The sequence below is a fragment of the Peromyscus leucopus genome, chromosome 5 (assembly GCF_004664715.2).
Source record: "Peromyscus leucopus breed LL Stock chromosome 5, UCI_PerLeu_2.1, whole genome shotgun sequence".
Taxonomy (NCBI): domain Eukaryota; kingdom Metazoa; phylum Chordata; class Mammalia; order Rodentia; family Cricetidae; genus Peromyscus; species Peromyscus leucopus.
In genome coordinates this window covers 29,436,558-29,454,511 of record NC_051067.1, presented here as the reverse complement: position 1 = coordinate 29,454,511, position 17,954 = coordinate 29,436,558, and the positions used below count along the sequence as shown (strand labels likewise).

The window sequence follows — 17,954 nt, the reverse complement described above, 5'->3', positions numbered from 1 at the left end:
CCTCCTACGTGGGCCCTGTTGTATAGTGTGACTCCTTCCCACCATTTTAAAAATACAACGCAGATGTTAACACTCCTAAGGATTTCATTGTGGTGCCTGACACCTGCACCCCGGGTAAACCAATAACCCATCCCCGTTCTTTAGGGTGCGCACATATATTTCAGATGCTTTTCTAATTGTAAGGCTCAGAAGTTAGCACGATTTAAATGAAAGCTTTTCACAGAGAGTGGGCCACAGTGCCACAAAAGCCCCCGCCCTGAGGTCCCTGCTGAATTAGCTTCCATCTTCTCGAGTCTCTGGAGAAAGCAGTCCTATCCTGCTCAGTGGACTGATGTATCACACACTGCCTCACCCATGCTCGGCTTCCTCATCATCATTTCTACCTCGTTTTCTCCCCTCACTGCCTGATTCTTCCTGTGTGGCCCAAGTTTTAGTACAGACCTAATTTGTTCTCTCTTCCTTGTGCCCTCCCCAAGTAATAAGAAACAGCAAGCCAATGCTTGTGTCTCATTTTTCCTCTCTCCCTTTTCTAAGTCAGTTCAGCATCCCCCGACCCCCGCCTTTCTCCACTTTGCCTGCCAATTTGGAGGCTAGGGTGAAGGTGGGCACCTACATTTTATTTTCTTTCCAGTGTGGGCAAGTTCTTTCTGAGCAGAGAGCTGAGCCTCAATTGCATGTCCTGTCACCCCCTGCAGTAGCAGTGAAATCTGCCAAACTTCCTGACAATCTTGTTCCACACACAGCGCTTCCAGGGACTTTGGTATATCCTTTGGTCCATCAGCCATTAGGGCAGTCCCTGTATATTCTCTCTTAATGGACCACATTCATCAAGGAAGTATACCACCTCGTAAGACATCAAGGAAGACAGCTCCACCAAGATTTTTCCCACGGACTTCCCTGACTTTTCCCAAGAGCAGGTAGCCCAGCCTCAGTAGCATGTCTCATCACCAATGGCAGAGACTACTACAGCCAAGAGGGACCCATTCCATACCACACGGATTCCATTCCACCACACCAGGATCGCCCTCACAGATGCTCCATCACCCTTAGACAGCTTGGTTTCAATTACATGTCTCATCACCCAGAACAAAAAATACAACTCTTCCTCCCAAAATATTGCCTTAACAGGTCAATGCCTAACAGCCGTCAGAGGCTTGATCGAATGCAGACAAGCATGCTCATGTCTGGGGTGCTGGGCTCTTTGTCAAGGCTCTGATTGCAGTGCAGGACATAGCTGCTGGAGCTGGCCTTTGTACAGGGGACACCGGACTCCAAAGGGAAATAGCCTGGGAAAGAAAGGCAATTAGTAAGCCTTCTCTGTAGATACAGCCAGCTCACTGGACTGTGAAGATTCAAGGGGCAGAGATGTAGACTCCTCAGGGGGAGTGTCAAGAAATTAGGGACCGTGTTTTTAAATCACCACACAGATTAAAAGGTTGTTAACCATCCTATCCAACAGCTATTTGAAGAGCACTTCAAAGAGTTGGGGCATAGTATGACATATCCAATACCAGCACTTTGGAGCCCGAGGCAGGAAGATGGCAAGTTAGAGGAGGCTAGCCTGAGCCGCATAGGATGACTCTATCTAAAAAAGAAATCAGAAAACAAACAAAAAACCATTTTATAGAAATTTGAAATCCTTTGAACTTTTATAGCACATGCATGAAAGAAATTACTAGGTCCCCCCACCCAGTGGAGGGTGTATGTAGGGTTTCCCCATATTTGACAGTTCTATGACATCAAACAAAGAACCATCCACTTTGAGGGTGGAAGCTCTGAAGTAAATATTTTCTCTTGTTTTCTATTTATTTATTTAGAAATAAAATTCTATAAATGTATATCCTTACCAGTAATAAAATCTTGAAATTAAAAAAAAACTTTTCCAAAATATCAAAGTTATTCTGATCAGTCTTACTACAGGCTAGATGGAATAATAGCTTTCTGTTTTCTCTGTAATTAGATCACAAATGTTATCACATGAAAAGGCAATAAAATCCTTCTGTTAAGAGAGTGCCAGTATTTTAGACTGGTGCATCACATAAGCTCTTTAGTAACAACCTATACACAGTGAGTAATTAATTTATAAGAGTAAGTAAGCCTAAGTGAGCAAGAGCAATCCAGGAAATCTTTATGGAAGGATTAGATTTCAGTTGGCTGGAGAGGAGAGGAAAGGCAGCAGGGCTAAGTCAACCAGTCAATCCAAGTCGGCAGTTACACATGACCACCACCTGATTGGCCCAGCCTCTCTCCTGATTGGTTAGAACCTGCCATAGCAGTTGGCCAATGTTTTGCATATTTTCTGTGTCAGTTAGAACAAACAATATCTACAAAAGCACCAGAAGGAATAATCTTGGCTCATATATCAAAAGGTGAGGATTGGCTTAAATCCAGCTGGGGCAGATGTGAGAAGTACAGCTGTTTAAACTCTAGTAACCAATTGTGAAGGAAGTTGAATGTTAAGCAAAGGAATTTGTTCATTATCTTGCAAGCAAAGGAGACTAATGAACCTTATCAGTAACATAATATCAACATTTTTATTGTCATTTAGGAATGCTTCCCAGAGTAATTAAACTAGAAGAAATGAGGAAGATATTTTAAAGGCATTGTTGTAATAATCCAGGCACGGGCTATCAACTATGGACTAGAAAAATAGAAATTGGGGCTTGTGCATGGTATTGATTACTTTTCACTTCTGTAACAAAATACCAGGCGAAAGCCACTTAAGGAAGGGGAAGGGTTTATGGTAGTTGATTGTTAGACTTGCATCTTATCAGGATGAGGAGGTGTGGTTGTGGGAACACGAGGCAGTCGGTCAGAAAGAGAGGTAAGTGCTTGTGTTCATCTGGCTTTCTGTATTCCTCCTTTCTTCTCAATCTGGGACTCAAGCCCATGGCATGGTAATGCCACATTAAGGATAATTAGCTCTTCCTTGGTTATGCCTTTCTGAAAATACCCTCAGAGCTGTGTCTCCTGTAATTCCAAATCCTGTTGGTTGACGAGATTAACTATTCCATGAAAGCCTCACCTTTTTAAGTCTGTTACTGTGAGCTTATAATAGATCACATACTGAATACCTCATGTGTGTCTGTTAAATTGTTCTTTTCTGCCACGGCATCAGTAGGCAGTTCTAGCCAAGCAGCCTCAGTGCTGAGGACCTGAGACTGTCTGTACTCTCTATCTCTGACTTCTCCAATGCAGAGGCAATGAGCTTGACACACAGGACTGTCGATATCCACACAATAACTATGAGCCACTGAGAACAGGAGGCCTGAGATAAGTGCTTTCTCCATCCCATGGTGCTGAGATTTATTTGAGAGCTTCCCAAAGTCTCTCTGGGATCTAGCAGTTCAGTCCTTTGGCTCTGGAGTGGAATGTGTGAAAAGCTTGGTCCCAGATTGACACTACTAGGTTGTGGAATGCTTAAGCAATGTGACCTAATGGAGACTGTGAAGCATTGATTTCTTTCTCTTCTTCTCTGCTTTCTGGCTGTCCTGGAGTCGCCAGCTTCCTCTGCTGTGTGCTCCCACAGCAAGATCAATTTGCCAGGAGGTGAAACTCTTAGAAGTATAAGCCAAAGCCACCTACCTCTCTTGCCTTACAAGCTGATCATCTCAGGCATGTTGTTCTAATAACGGAAAGCTGACTGAAATGCAGTTTCTTCGAGGCATGGGACATGGTGTTATAGTCTCCTTATAAGGTAACAGTTCTGTGATCTTACCTTCAGAGAAAATAGCAGACTGTGATTCCTTCTTGCCGGTAATATGGTTGATCAAAATGATTTTCTCTTATGTGTGCCATGCTCTTTATTCTAGCTGCCCCAGCTCCAGGGCAGACCCTGATTGACTTCCTGAAGAGACTGTTTGTCACTTTTAACCATTGCCCTGGCCACAGTAAGTAGGCAGAATAAGGAGAAATCAGTCAGAAGATCTGGGCCCAAACTCTTAAGTAATCAAATAAGACAGCATGTGGCCCCTGGAAATGGCTAGAATCATCTTACGGCCCTAAGGAGTGCCAGCCTAAGAAAAAGCAGAGAGGAGGAGAATCACTAAACTTCTGAATCAAACCTTATGCACAGTTTCTGATAAGAGCATTATTAAGCATTTTTTTGAAGCCAGTTTGAGGCAGGTTTCTCCTGCCTACTTAAAGAATGGTTCTCAACTGATAGTGTGCAAACAAATTTTCTAAGTTACAGGTCTATAAATCATTCCTGTTTGGTAATTTTACTACTACTCATTGGTAGCAAAAATAGTGAAAGGACATGGAACAGGTTGGGCTAATATTCTAAATGCTTGTTCTGATTTAGTGTCTTCTTTTAGAAAAACAAACAAACAAGAAACTAGATCATTTACTTACAGTATTCAGAAACAGATTCCCAACTAGAATATATATGTGAAGAAACAAATGACTGAAAATAGAAAACCTAGTTTTTTATATATAAAATTCACAATTCATCAAAGCAAAGACTGTCAGATATATAAAAATGAAAACATAAGAAATTGTTATATTGGAAAAATTCCAAACGTAAGTAAAGTTTAGACAAACAAGTGGGAGAAACAGTTGAAGCTTATATGACAGATTGAGGATTAGTGCTCTCTATGTACAGAGGTCTTATAAATCAATAAGAAAAGAACAAATCTCAGTAGAAAAGGATCTGGGGTGTCACTCAGCGGTAGCATGCTTGCCTAGCACTCATGAGGCCAGGGTTCCATCCCCAACACTGCAAAAGAAAATGGAGGGTGGTGGTAAAATACGTGATCACAAATTTTAAGCAACATATGACAAGAGGCTAAATTTAAAGTCAAAGCCAGGGCCATCGAGTTAATAATGGTTACCTATAATCATTATTATCCATACTACAAGTAAATAATACATATAAAATAATGTATATTAAGCACCAGAAGATTATCTCAGAGGTGTATAATGATTAGTATAGGGTTTAAAATGTCAACAATAAGATGGTGACAAAATCCATTGAGTCCATTTTCAAAGATCAGAACCTTCAGTTTTATGGCAAAAACAAGTATCTATTGCTGGAAGTTATCAACCTATAGAATGATTCCATTCACATTAAAATGTATGCTAACATATAAATCAAAGTCCATGAAGAAAGCCCTATATATTAACAGTTATTTCTCACATTTAAGATCACTCAGAGATCATTCTACAAAACTGCCAAAATATTCTACAAAGTGCCAAAATAGTTTCATTTTATAATAAAGAGTTAAATGAGAACAAATCAGGCAGAAATTCAGGCTAGGAAATCTGTACTGGGTGCACTCATGTTTGGGAGAGGAAGACATGAAGGTGTGAAGGGCGGGGGGAGGAAAAAGTCCCCCTTTCCTGGAAAGTTAGAGAAAAGCAACCAAGAAACCAGGCATGGAGAGGCTTCAAAGGGACTTCCTGGTGAATGGAGATGTGTTTGGCTGTCTTCCAGCATAAGTTCCTGCCAAAGTTGTTGACTGGCTTCTTGGAAAGTCTGAGCAGTGGTCCCCAGTGCTTTACCAGGCTCTGTCTGCTCGGGTCAGTGACCTCTTCCTCCTCCTCCTCGATTGCCAAACCCTGGGTCCTTGCATTCTCAGCCCTGTGGACCCACCTTTGGACTGAGTTGATAACGGGTTAGCACTGTTGTGAATGGACAAAGTCTAATTGGACCCTATAAGCTAATGTTTTAGTGGACTTGCATCTCTCGCTCCACAAACTGGAGTTTGGAGTCTTTGGATAATAAGCCCCACTCCCCGGGATGGAGGTGTAACACTAACAGGCCATGGGCTCTCTTTATCCATGTCTTGTGGTGAACTTAAAATGTGAGTTAGGAAGCCAAGCTCTTGGCTGAATCCTAGCCCTATCCAAATCAAAAGGGCCAGAAAGTCTCAGATTGCAAGAGTTCAGACGGAAAACCAACCAACCAACCAACCAACCCTGGCTTAAAATAGACAGGTGACCTCCCCAGATAGCAAGTTTGCTTTATGGTTGGTATGAGAACCTAGTATGGACACCAGGAGCCTCAGACCTCAGGCAGCATGACTTCCCCCCTGCCGCACTCCATTCACTGCCAAGTACAGAAGTCCGGGGGGGGGGGGGGGCGTTAGGGGTTTGTAAAGAGTGAACTTTGGCTTTTTGATTCTAAATAGGGAACCGAAAACAAAGACGTGTCAGGGACTATCTTTACAGCGACACCTAGAGTCGCTGATGTCAATAGCATTTCAGAATCACCATTCAAATGGCACATTTCTTAGTTGTCAAATGCTCACTGAAGCTATAAAACACTCAGGTCCGAGAGCACGAAAAACAGCGCTGCCGCAGCAAGGGGCCGGGCGACCTAGCAACCCACCTGTGATGAATCATCTCAGTTGTCAACTTGATTGAATTGAGAAGCACACCGTGTGTGTGTGTGTGTGTGTGTGTGTGTGTGTGTGTGTGTGTGTGTGTGTGTGTACATTTCCAGAGAGGATCAACTAATGTCGGAGGGACACCTGCCCTGACCCACGAGCTGGAGAACCTGGAGGGAATGAAAGGGAGTGGCGTGGGGAGACTGGTCACGGTGCAGGGGTTCCCTCTTCTGTCTCCTCACCATCCTGATGGGAGCTGCTTCGGCTCACTACTCCTCCCTGCCGGACAGTCCTCTGGATCTGAGGGCTCATTAAATCTTTCCTCCTCTGATGTAACCCATGTCAATCATTCTGTCATCAGTGTGAGAACTTACCTCACTGTTCTTACCTAGTCATCTGCAGTCTTGCCAAATAGATCCTTGGTCCAGTCTTGGGAAGTATTGTACAGATAAGTTGTTGAAGCCTGGCAAAATAAGCACTTTGCCAAAGGCCTTTTGGCAGCATATAAAATGCAGTCAATTCTTAGGTGCAAACCCTGGGAACATGATGGCTGCAGTTGGTGGTCATCTCAGAATTATAAGATGTAAGCAACAATCTCCATTTGATAGCTTCTCACCCAACTACGACCCAACAGAAGCAACTTAATGGAGAAAGAATTTCTTTTGGTTCACAGTTTCAAAGGGTTCAGTCCATGGTCACTGGGTCCCACTTGCTTGAAAAGGAAGGACATCACGGCAATGGGAGCATGTGGCAGAAGAGAGCTATTCACTTCCTGGAAGGCCAGGAAGGAGAGCAGGACTAGAGAGGGACAGATATAACATGTCCCCTACCCACTAAGGACCCAAGCCCAGTGACCCACTCCCTCCAGGTAGGCCCTATCTCCTCATGTTCTGATCACAATGTGGAGACCAAACTTTGAAAACACATGTCTGTGAGAGCATTTCTATTAAACCCATAGCATTTCCACCATCTGCATGTCATCTGCTTGGAATTTCACGATCCTGAAATCCTGCATGTCAGAGTTCTGCCAGGGAGGACAAGGTGTGTGATCACTTAAGGCACAAAGACCCAATCCTAACCCATGGGTGATTATAGATAATCCCTTGACTTGGCAGAAATTCAGGGAGTTAATTCTTGTTACAAATAAAGCACAGCTCTATTTCAATAAACTCTGAAACTCCTACATCTTATGAGTAGTATGTTGAAGAATGGACTTCCTGTGTCAGAATGGGCACCTTAACTTGTCTTATGGAAGCATTTGGAGAGATGGGTGTCATCCCCATTGACATCAATGTTATAAGTACATCTCAGCATGTGCCATGGACAGGGGCAAGCATCCTGGCTGAAAGTCTTAGTTAGGGTTTCTATTGCTGTGAAGAGACACCGTGACCATGACAATTCTTATAAAGGAAAACATTTAATTGGTACTGGCTTAGTTCAAAAGTTTAGTCCATTATTGTCATGGAAAGAAACATGGCAGCATGTAGGGAGGCATGGTGCTGGAGAAAGAACTGAGATTTCTAGGTCTCTCTCTTTTTTTTTTTTTTTTTTTTTTTTTTTTTGGTTTTTCAAGACAAGGTTTCTCTATGTAGCTTTGGAGCCTGTCCTGAAACTCACTCTGTAGCCCAGGCTGGCCTCGAACTCACAGAGATCCGCCTGCCTCTGCCTCCCAAGTGCTGGGATTAAAGGTGTGCACTACCACCACCCTACGAGTTCTAGGTCTTGATCTGCTGGCAGCAGAGAGTAAATTGACTTGAGTTTCTGAGGCCTCAAAGCCCACCCACAGTGACATAATTCCTTCAATAAGGCCACATCTACTCCAACAAGGCCACACTTCCTAATAGTGCCATTCCCTATGGGCCAAGCATTCAAACACATGGAGTCTATGTGGGCCATAACTTATTCAAACCACCACACTAATGTTGCCCATTTGTCTTCTGTGGTCTCTGAGATCACCATCAATATTCTATTGGGCAAAATTTCTTCTGTTGACACTATAAAGTCACAGCCCACAGAGAAGGCACTGTTTCTAGAAATTATAACAACGGGCCTGAAGTGGTAGATCAGTGGCACAGAGATGGCGTACCTTGGGTGACAACCTGGGTTTGATCTCTAGCACCTAGAGAGAGAGAAGGGAGTAAGGAGAGGGAGGGAAAGATAGGCAAGGAAAGGAGAATTGATTGTGGTGGCAGACCGGTTACTTAAAATCACCCATGTTGAAGGAAGTTCAGCATTTAAACGGGAATTTCAAAATAACTCAGAATGCATCATAAATCTAAATGGAAAACTATAAAACTTTTAGAAGAGCTCATAAGAAGCCAATTTTATAACCTTGGTTTAAATACAAAAAGCATGATCCATGGACAACTGATAAATGGACTTTATCAAAATTAAAACTGTTTTCTCTACAAAGGACACCTACAGGCCTGAAAGAAAAGCTAGAAATCCTTGTAGATCACATGTCACACGAAGGAATTATCCACAGAATACAACAGGAACATTCAAAACTATCAAGTAGAATGGCAAAACACCACACAGTTAAAAAAAAATTAGGAATTGTTAATTTCTAGAAATTTCCATTTCATGTTTTCTGGGCTATTGTTGAGTTCATGTAATTAATTTTTTAATTAAGAAAATTCATGTAGATGTGTGATTTGCCTACATGTATGTCTATGTACCACATATACATAAATGCCTACAGGGGCCAGAAGAGGACGTTGGACCGCCTGGAACTGGAGTTACAGATGCTTATGAGTTGCTTTGTGGGTGCTAGGAATGTAACCCAGGTCCTCTGCAAAAGCATTAAATGATTTTAACTGCTGAATTACCTGTCCAGCCCCTTGAAGCCGAAAAGCAAAATCAAGGATAAGAGAAAAGTGTTGTGCATGATTGTGCACAAGCTAAAATCCATAGCACTGGACACGGAAAGTAAAATTTTAAAAAGTGTGTGTGTGTGTGTGTGTGTGTGTGTGTGTGTGTGTGTGTGTGTGTGTGTGTGTGTTTGGGGGTGGTCTCAAGTGGAGGTTAGAGGAAAATGTCAAGGGCTGATCCTCGCTTTCCATCTTAAAGTTTGAGTCAGAATCTTTGTCTTGTTTCTGCTGCTGAGCTGGCTGCCAACTTCCCGTGAACTTTACCCAGTGGGGAATATTGTGGTGATATTGTGTCCTCCAATATATTGTGCACCTTAATAAACTTATCTGGGGTTAGAGAACAAAACAGCCACTAGATAGACACAGAGGCCAGAAAATGGTGGCGCACACACACATCCTAGCATTCTGGAGGCAGAGATCCATCCAGACCTCTGTGAGTTCAAAGCCACACTGGAAACAACCAGGCACGGTGACACATGCCTTTAATTCCAGGAAGTGATGGCAGAAAGCAGAATGGTATATAAGGCGTAAAACCAAGAACTAGACTCTGTTAAGTTTTTAGGCTTTTGAGCAGCAGTTCAGCTGAGATCCATTCGGATCAGGAAACAGAGGTTTGTTCTGCTTCTCTGATCTTCCAGCATTCACCCCAATAACTGGTACTGGGTTTTTTTTTGTTTGTTTGTCTCCCCCCCACCTCCAGCCCCCAGCTGAGGACCGAACCCAGGGCATTGCGCTAAATCCGTGTTAAGATTCCTGCTACAGAATACTGCTGTCTTTGCATGCCTTCTCACTGCAGGAATGCTGGGTTGGAGACTTGTATCATTCCATCTGGCTCTTTTTTTAACATGGGAACACAAATGTGGGTCATCAGGCTTCCACCTGCTGAATCATCTCCACCGCTTTCACTTTCCTTAACTTTTTGTTAAAGATGTTGCCAAGAGCTTTTTACAACAGAGCTTCAGCAAGATCTCCCCTAGATCAAGAGTCAATCAATCCCTCCTTCCTTCGTCTGGAAGACTGAACTTTCAACCACAACACTGAGGAATAACTGATAGTAACACAGCAGAACGTGGCACTGCAGCCAGGGTGTGGAGGTCGGGGTGGTACAGAATGGTAGAGCTCAGGATTTTATCAGCTCCAGCTGTGTGTCTGCCTGGACCCCAGCACAGAGCTGGAGTGCCTCCCCAAGGCTGGAGCAAGCTCTGCTCAAGGGGATGGGGAAAGCTGATCGCAGGGCCACCACAGGTGTTTCTGAAATGAGAATGACTACAGTCTGCCAAAACTCACAGGCACCTGGGCATTTGTGAAAACTTCCATAACTAAACACCAAAAAGAATGGCCTGTGTTTTATGCATGTATAAAAATTAATGGGGGATAAAAAGCCTTAGCTAAAACCATATCTCCAATTATAACCCAAATAAATTGTAAGCAGCTAGTTATATATTTTTCTTATATAGTCCCATATCAAAGTGATGAGTAGCAAGAATGAAGGCCAGCAAGTTTTTTGTTTGTTTTCTTTTCTTTTAATGGTTTTCAGTTTGCTACCACAAACAGTGAAGTTTCTGATGGAAAAGACCAGTCTATAGAAAGGTCAAAGTGGTCAAAATGGAGGCAGTAAGAAGCTGGTCCAAGCCCGGCAGTGGTAGTGCACTTGGGAGGCAGAGGCAGACAGATCTCTGTGAGTTCGAGGCCAGCCTGGGCTACAGAGTGAGTTCCAGGAAAGGCACAAAGCTATACAGAGAAACCCTGTCTAGAAAAACAAAACAAACAAACAAACAAACAAACAAAAACTCAAGAAGCTGGTCCAAGGAAAAGTTTCTGGATTTCTTGTTTATGTACATATTGCAAAATGGTCCCATCTCTGCGCACTATCCTCCATGTTCATAGCCAGTTCATAAACCCTACAGCAATGAGCCAAGTGAAATACACAGAGGAAACTGCAGATGATATCAAAACTCCTCTGAGGCTGGTAGGTCCCTGGAGGGTCCTGATAGCTGGGAAAAGAATTAATCAGTCTTGTTTTCCATGAAGCGTGGAGTAGAAATGTGTGTTTGCAAAAGCTCTAGGGTATTCCAGAGTAGTAGTTCTCTGAGCAGACAGAGGTAGACATTCAGAATGCTCTGAATGGCTGAGGGAATTCTCTGTCAAATAAATGACTAAAAGTAAAAGGAACGAATTCACATGGGGTCAAATAGCACATTTGTCCCTATTGACAAGAACAAAGACACCATAGAAACCCTGTGAACACACTGATGATGTAAATTCTGCTTTTCTTTACAGTCATGGTTCCCAGGAGTATTTAGCCCTCTTGCCCACCAGGCCAATGCTAGGTTCTAAAGCACCTTGATATCTTGGAATTTCATTTCCTAAGTGAATTGGGCTATCATTCCTCACCCACTTCCAGCCACTTCCAAATACCTTGGTATTTCAGGGTAATCTCCCATCTCATTGTGAACCCCACAGCTGCCGTCCTTGAGAACAGCCCCAGAAACAGGATTTCCCACACCCAACTCTGAAGTTCCTAGGTGCATCAACCCTTCTGATACTCACAATGTTCTACTGGGTCTTAGCATTGGCTATGTGGAGTGTGGCCTTTGCTGAGCCCAGGACAAAGGACTCAGGAAAGCAGCTGCCACTGCTCCAAGGTAGGAGAAGATACAAGTTTGTAAGCAATCTTTCATTCTTATCTTGTCCCTTGTCAAGGACAGAAGCCATCTGCTTTGAGTTTGTCAAAGCAAGACCACAGTGGTGTTAGAGCACCAGTAATCCTCATGGGGGGGGGGGGGAGCTGGCAAAGGGCCAAGTTACTTCACAGGCTTGTTTTAGAACTGCCTACAGGGGCAGAGAGTGGGCTCATCCTTCCTCTGATTTGGACCAGTTTTAAGGGGCATGGGAAAAGCGGGAAAAAGGATGCAGAGTTGGAAGAAGATGCTGAATGGCTGGCAGTGTCTACCCTTTCCTTCGTAAAATAAAATGACCGTACTCTGCTTCAAGTAAACAGTTAAAGGAGCCATTCCTGACCTGTGTAAAACATTTACTTTTCTAAGAAAACTATGATTTGGATGTGAAACAATGCTCAAAGGGGCTTTGATACTCAACCTATGGCTTGGACCTTGGGAGGCACTGAATTGAAGCAGGTAGAGGTCAGCAGGTGCAGGTCCTCAAGGTATTTTAAGTTGCTGGTCTTTTGGTCTCTACTACACATACCCTGATGTAAACAGGTGTCTAACCTCTTCCCTTGTTTTCTGTTATGTCTTGGTGTCCTGTCTGGTGAAACTTACAAGCTGCGTTTTGGTGATACATTGTGATACTGAAGCCAAAGATGCAGTACCTTAGAGACAGGATGGAGTTGTCTCCCTCTGCCCTTTACACATATGCCCTGACCTTGCTTCCTAGAAGCAAGCAGATTAAAGGTTTCCTACAGTTAAGCTATGATATGTTGCAAGATATTTGATCACACTGTGTAAAGATATGTCACTGTGATTGGCTTAATAAAAAGCTAAACGACCAATAGCTAGGCAGGAGGTATAGGCAGGACTTCCAGACAGATCTCTGGAATGAAGAAAGGGGGAGTCACTGGGTGCAGAGGAAGCAGGACATGCAGGAGGAGAGATAAAAGCCACGAGCCAAGTGGCAGCAGGTCGAGTAATAGCAATGGGTTAATTTAAGTTACAAGAGCTACTGGGACAAGACTATGCCATAGGCAGAGCCTTCATAGTAAGTCTCCGTGTCATTTTTTGTGAGCTGGCAGCCTAAAGAATGATACCTGTTTTCCACAGTTAATTTGAGTTTAGAAACATCTTTCCCAGATAATATATTTAGAGAAAGTGCTGTGTTAAATCAATCTAACAAAGCAAGTGCAATCTATGTGTCATGACATTTGTGAGAAGTTAAGATTCTGGTATCAAATAATAGCTACAAGAACTAAGAGGTGTAGGACAAAAGGATCCCCAGCCACTGGGCCACATCAGGGGTTAAATGGAGATGGCGGAGGAATGAGATCTGTCTTGAAGAGTGGGACAGCAGACACATTGCGGCAGTATGGCAGAGTTTCTAGGTGGTATTGAGTCCTCATAGAGGCCTGAAGTCATGGATTTAAAGTGAGGCTGGCCAGTAGCTTGTTCATTTTCTTGGTCAATCAACTACCTGGATGTAAGGGCTGAGAGAGACTCCAGGTTTAAACAGGACTAGGGTTTCTCAGAATTTCAGCAGGCAGGAGGTGTGAAGGCATTAGGAAGAAGTTTGATCCTTGGTGGGTGGGAAGCACAGAAGTTTAGGAGGGTGTGAGGATGGGCGGGTGCAGGGGGGCCTTTGGATGTGGAGGTCTGGGCTAACAGAGGGCAGTTGGAGTCCAGAGAACTGAGAACATGAATGCAAAGGGACTATGTGGGGAACTTAAGATGAATCTGTTGGTTGTCGTAAGAGCTAAGATATCACCATGTGGATAGGAGAATGAGTGGACAAGGAAGAGGTTACTGTAAGTGAAGGTGCTGGGTGGGCTGTGCTCCTAACACCCAGGATAGCAATGGGCTGGAATGGAAAAAGGCAGCAACTGAGCATGTGCTAATGATTTCCAAGGACTTAGCAGGACAAGGAATTCAAGCAGTGACCGCATTAGCAGGCCAGGGTGCAGCATAAGCTACAGAGCGTCTTGCAATATCAAAGAAAGTAAAAATGTTATTGAAATGGTGACGAAACACGTCTCACATTTAGATTTTTTTTTTGGTATGATGTAGAAAGTCAGAGAAAACACTGCTATGGAGCTATGTGGAGAAATGGTGTCCTCAGAGGAGATCTGGCTTCCATCTACTCCCAGAAAGTTAAAGGGGATGTCCTGTGAGTTTGCCAATGCACTGTGTTCCAGAGAGCATGGGGGACTAGTTTGGGGTATGGGAAGAGTTGGATAAGGGGATGTTAGTTGTCATGGGGTGCATGGGTGTGAGTGAGAATCCATTGAGTAATGGTGGAGCTCTAGAAGGGTAAGGAGGGTTGAACTGGTACTAGTAGAAAGTGGTCAGTTCAAGTTGAGTCCATTAAATGAGGAGGTCTCTTTTTTTGCTTTGGCTGAAGCGAAGAGAAGGCATTGTTTACTTAGCCTGCCTCTGCTGCATGCAGTTCCTCTGATGTCTTATTTCTCACAGCAAGGGAGGGAGAGACCAGCGTTCATTTGCTTCTGTGTACTTTAGATGAGTTCAACTAATACTCCATGCAGAAATCATTCCTAAGACTGTGGTAGGGATGGAAGCTGGTCAGGACCTGCCATGACCATAACATTAATGGGAATTTAAGCTAGCTGATTCCAATTTTTCTACGGTCAGCACTCATAAGCCCAGGCCTAGGCTTTCTTGTGCCCTGCTCTGGCATGGCTATGCTTGAGCAGACATATCTAGGCAGCATGTGGAATAAAGGCTTGCTCCGTAGGGCTTGCTCTGTAGGTCAACCTCCACATGCAGCTCCTCAAAACTCACACTGTACAGTAGTGACACAAGGCTATCTCAATTTGAAGTAAAATTGCTCCCTTGGTGATAGCAGTTGCTTTTCACGTGCTCAAGGGCCTTATGTGGCCTTATGTAGTTACTACACTGGTTCACCTCAGAGACAGAATCATCCGACAGAGAGGAAGTTCTATCAAAAGGTGCTGGTGTAGACCACTAAGGAAGCTGCTGTGCCGGTTTGATTCCCAACCGTTTTGTTTGTTTGTTCCTAGCTGCAGAATCTGACGTCAGACCCAGAAGGCTACCAGAGACAGAGACTGGGCAGGACGTAGGGGCTGTGCTGAGCTGCAGGCATGGCGCAGTACAAGGGCACCATGCGGGAGGCCGGCCGGGCCATGCACCTGATCAAGAAGCGGGAGAAGCAGAAGGAGCAGATGGAGGTGCTGAAGCAGCGCATCGCGGAGGAGACCATCATGAAGTCAAAGGTGGACAAGAAGTTCTCAGCACACTACGACGCTGTGGAGGCCGAGCTGAAGTCCAGTACGGTGGGCCTGGTGACCCTGAATGACATGAAGGCCAAGCAGGAAGCCCTGCTGAGGGAACGGGAGATGCAACTGGCCAAGAGGGAGCAGCTGGAGCAGCGCCGGCTACAGCTGGAGATGCTGCGGGAGAAGGAGCGAAGGCGCGAGCGCAAGCGGAAGATCTCCAACCTGTCCTTCACTCTGGAAGAGGAAGATGACGGCGACCAAGAGGATGGCCGCAGGGCCGAGGGCAATGAGGCCCACAGTGGTGGGGCCAAGAAGAACTTGGGCAAGAACCCGGATGTGGATACCAGCTTCCTGCCCGACCGCGAGCGCGAGGAAGAGGAGAACCGGCTACGCGAGGAGCTGAGGCAGGAGTGGGAGGCGAAACGCGAGAAGGTGAAGGGCGAGGAGGTGGAGATCACTTTCAGCTACTGGGATGGTTCTGGCCACCGGCGCACGGTACGCATGCGCAAGGGCAGCACCGTGCAGCAGTTCCTGAAGAGGGCGCTACAGGGGCTGCGCAGGGATTTCCGGGAGCTGCGCGCGGCAGGCGTGGAGCAGCTCATGTATGTCAAGGAGGACCTCATCCTGCCGCACTACCACACCTTCTACGATTTCATTGTGGCCAAGGCGCGGGGCAAGAGTGGGCCACTCTTCAGCTTCGACGTGCACGACGATGTGCGGCTGCTGAGCGATGCCACGATGGAGAAAGACGAGTCGCACGCAGGCAAGGTGGTGCTGCGCAGCTGGTACGAGAAGAACAAACACATCTTCCCCGCCAGCCGCTGGGAGCCCTACGACCCCGAGAAGAAGTGGGACAGGTACACCATCCGGTGATACTGAACCCCCTTGGGTAGCCTTACTCTCATATTACCGAAATTCAATAAATACAGAGGGTCCCCGTGAATCGCATGTGATGGTTCTGTTGCTGGCGTTGTTCTTTGTATTTTTAATGTTTCCGTTGTGCTCCGTGTGATAAGGGACACGTTTTTGTTTTGTTTTGTTTTGTTTTTTGTCTAAGTGGTTGTGCCCAGTGATTTGGCGGGCTGACAGACAGGGTCTGATTTTCTTTCTCAATGCTTTACTTGCTGCGGAGTTGTGAGCAAATCACTGTGCTCCGTAATTCAGTTTTCCCACCAGTACTAGGAATTAAACACCTCACAAGGCCAAAGTGAGGAGAGAGTATTTGTGAACACTTAGAGCTCAGTAAATGCCTGCTGTTGTTTTTGTGGACCCAGTTGCTTTACATAAAAGAATTTCTGTGCTCCAGCTCTGAAATGCCAGGACTAGGGTAGACCTACACATCACTGGTGTCAGGGTCAGTGGATGGTGGGGGGAGCCTCACAAAGCCCAGCAAATGGCCCCACCTCTGGGATTCCTTAACTAAATGGTTTAGCCAAAGGCTTGGGAGGCCAGAAAGCTGGTAAACAGCTTAGAAGACCAGTATCACCAATTTCCCTTCATCCAAAAGCTCCAGTAATGACTCCACATGACACTACTGCGAACCCCACCTTTGGAGTTTTTATATTTTATTCGTTGTTGAGTGTTGTGTTCATTTTCATTTAAAAACATCTAAAGCCAGGCTGTGGCTGCGCACGCCTTTAATCCCAGCACTCGGAGGCAGCCAGCCTGGTCTACAGAGTGAGTTCCAGGACAGTGGGGACTACAAAAAGAAACCTATCTCAAAAAACAAACAAACAAACAAAAATTTAACATATTATGAATCACTTTTACAAAGCGTTTAGGTCACCATTTGACGCTAAAAGACCAAGACAAGCACTTTGGGCCTCTTACTCTGTTTCTGGCACCAAGTTCTTGTGCCAGTCCAAGAACAAGCATTCTCACAACGTTGGTTGGTTTGGGTGCTGCTTGACTTTAGGATCACATACACGCACTTCTCAATAGCCAGGTTGCATCCAGAGTTTTCCTCAGGGCCAGATAGAGGCATCAGTCTGTTTTGAAAGCCCAGCAAGCCTGAAGAGTTTAGGGCTTATGAAGTGCTCCTGATTCAGGTCAACACATCAGTCCTCCTGAAATAGAGAGAGACCTAATCTTCGGCCCCACCCCAAACCTGCACAGTCAGAATGTGAGTGCCAGCAAGATCCCTGTATGCCTCAAGCTTGCTAAGACTGAAGGAGCCTCTGGCTGGTCAGATGTCTGCTCTCTAGTCAACACTACTTGGCTCAAGCCCTAGATTCAACAGCTGCTAATAGTCTACAGGTCGAAGCCCTGTTCTCCAGTCCAGCTCTCATTTAAAAACTAGCACCGAACACATTCTAACTCCTGCATCTATTTCCTTGTTTTAATTATGCGTTGAAAAGTTATGTATATTTATGGGGTTCAAGGTTGTATTGTAATTTTTGAATTACAATGAAAATACAGTGGGTGATGAAATTAAGCTCTTTAACCTAGGCATCTCAGCTATTTTAACTTTTTGTATTGAGGACATGAAAATGTTTTTAGTCAACGAAATGTGTAATATCTAAAACTATTAGGCATATTCAACATGCTGTGCAATTGTCTTTACAGTTCAGACTCACCCCTCCTTCTGAGACTTTGACCCTCTGACCATTCTCCCATCGACTACCCTGTTCTCTTCTTTCTGAGTAAAACTGTGAGAACATGGGGTATTTTATCTTCTTGTGTTTGGTTTATTGCATAATATTTTCACTTCTATTCATGCTACTGAAAATAAAGTTTCCTTCTCAGAACTGAGTGTATTTCTTTGAGAGTAGACCACATTTTCTCCCTATCCCACATTCAGGTCCCCAGAAGTAACTGCTTTTTAGCAGAAAT

At 44.6% G+C, this 17,954-nt stretch overlaps 1 protein-coding gene across 2 annotated transcripts; it reads left to right on the top strand.

The window, feature by feature from the left end:
- The first annotated feature begins 2,279 nt into the window (after window positions 1-2,279).
- Window positions 2,280-16,070, top strand: Fam50b (family with sequence similarity 50 member B). 2 transcript variants are annotated; one of them, XM_037205594.1, is made up of 3 exons: window positions 2,284-2,369; window positions 3,505-3,697; window positions 14,907-16,070. In XM_037205594.1, the coding sequence occupies exon 3, from the start codon at window positions 14,988-14,990 to the stop codon at window positions 15,993-15,995; it is 1,008 nt and encodes a 335-aa protein (XP_037061489.1). In that variant the 5' UTR covers window positions 2,284-2,369; window positions 3,505-3,697; window positions 14,907-14,987; the 3' UTR covers window positions 15,996-16,070. The 2 variants fall into 2 exon arrangements, with proteins under 2 accessions (XP_037061488.1, XP_037061489.1); XM_037205593.1 differs by lacking the exon at window positions 3,505-3,697 and having other exon boundaries at window positions 2,280-2,369.
- Window positions 16,071-17,954: the final 1,884 nt, after the last annotated feature.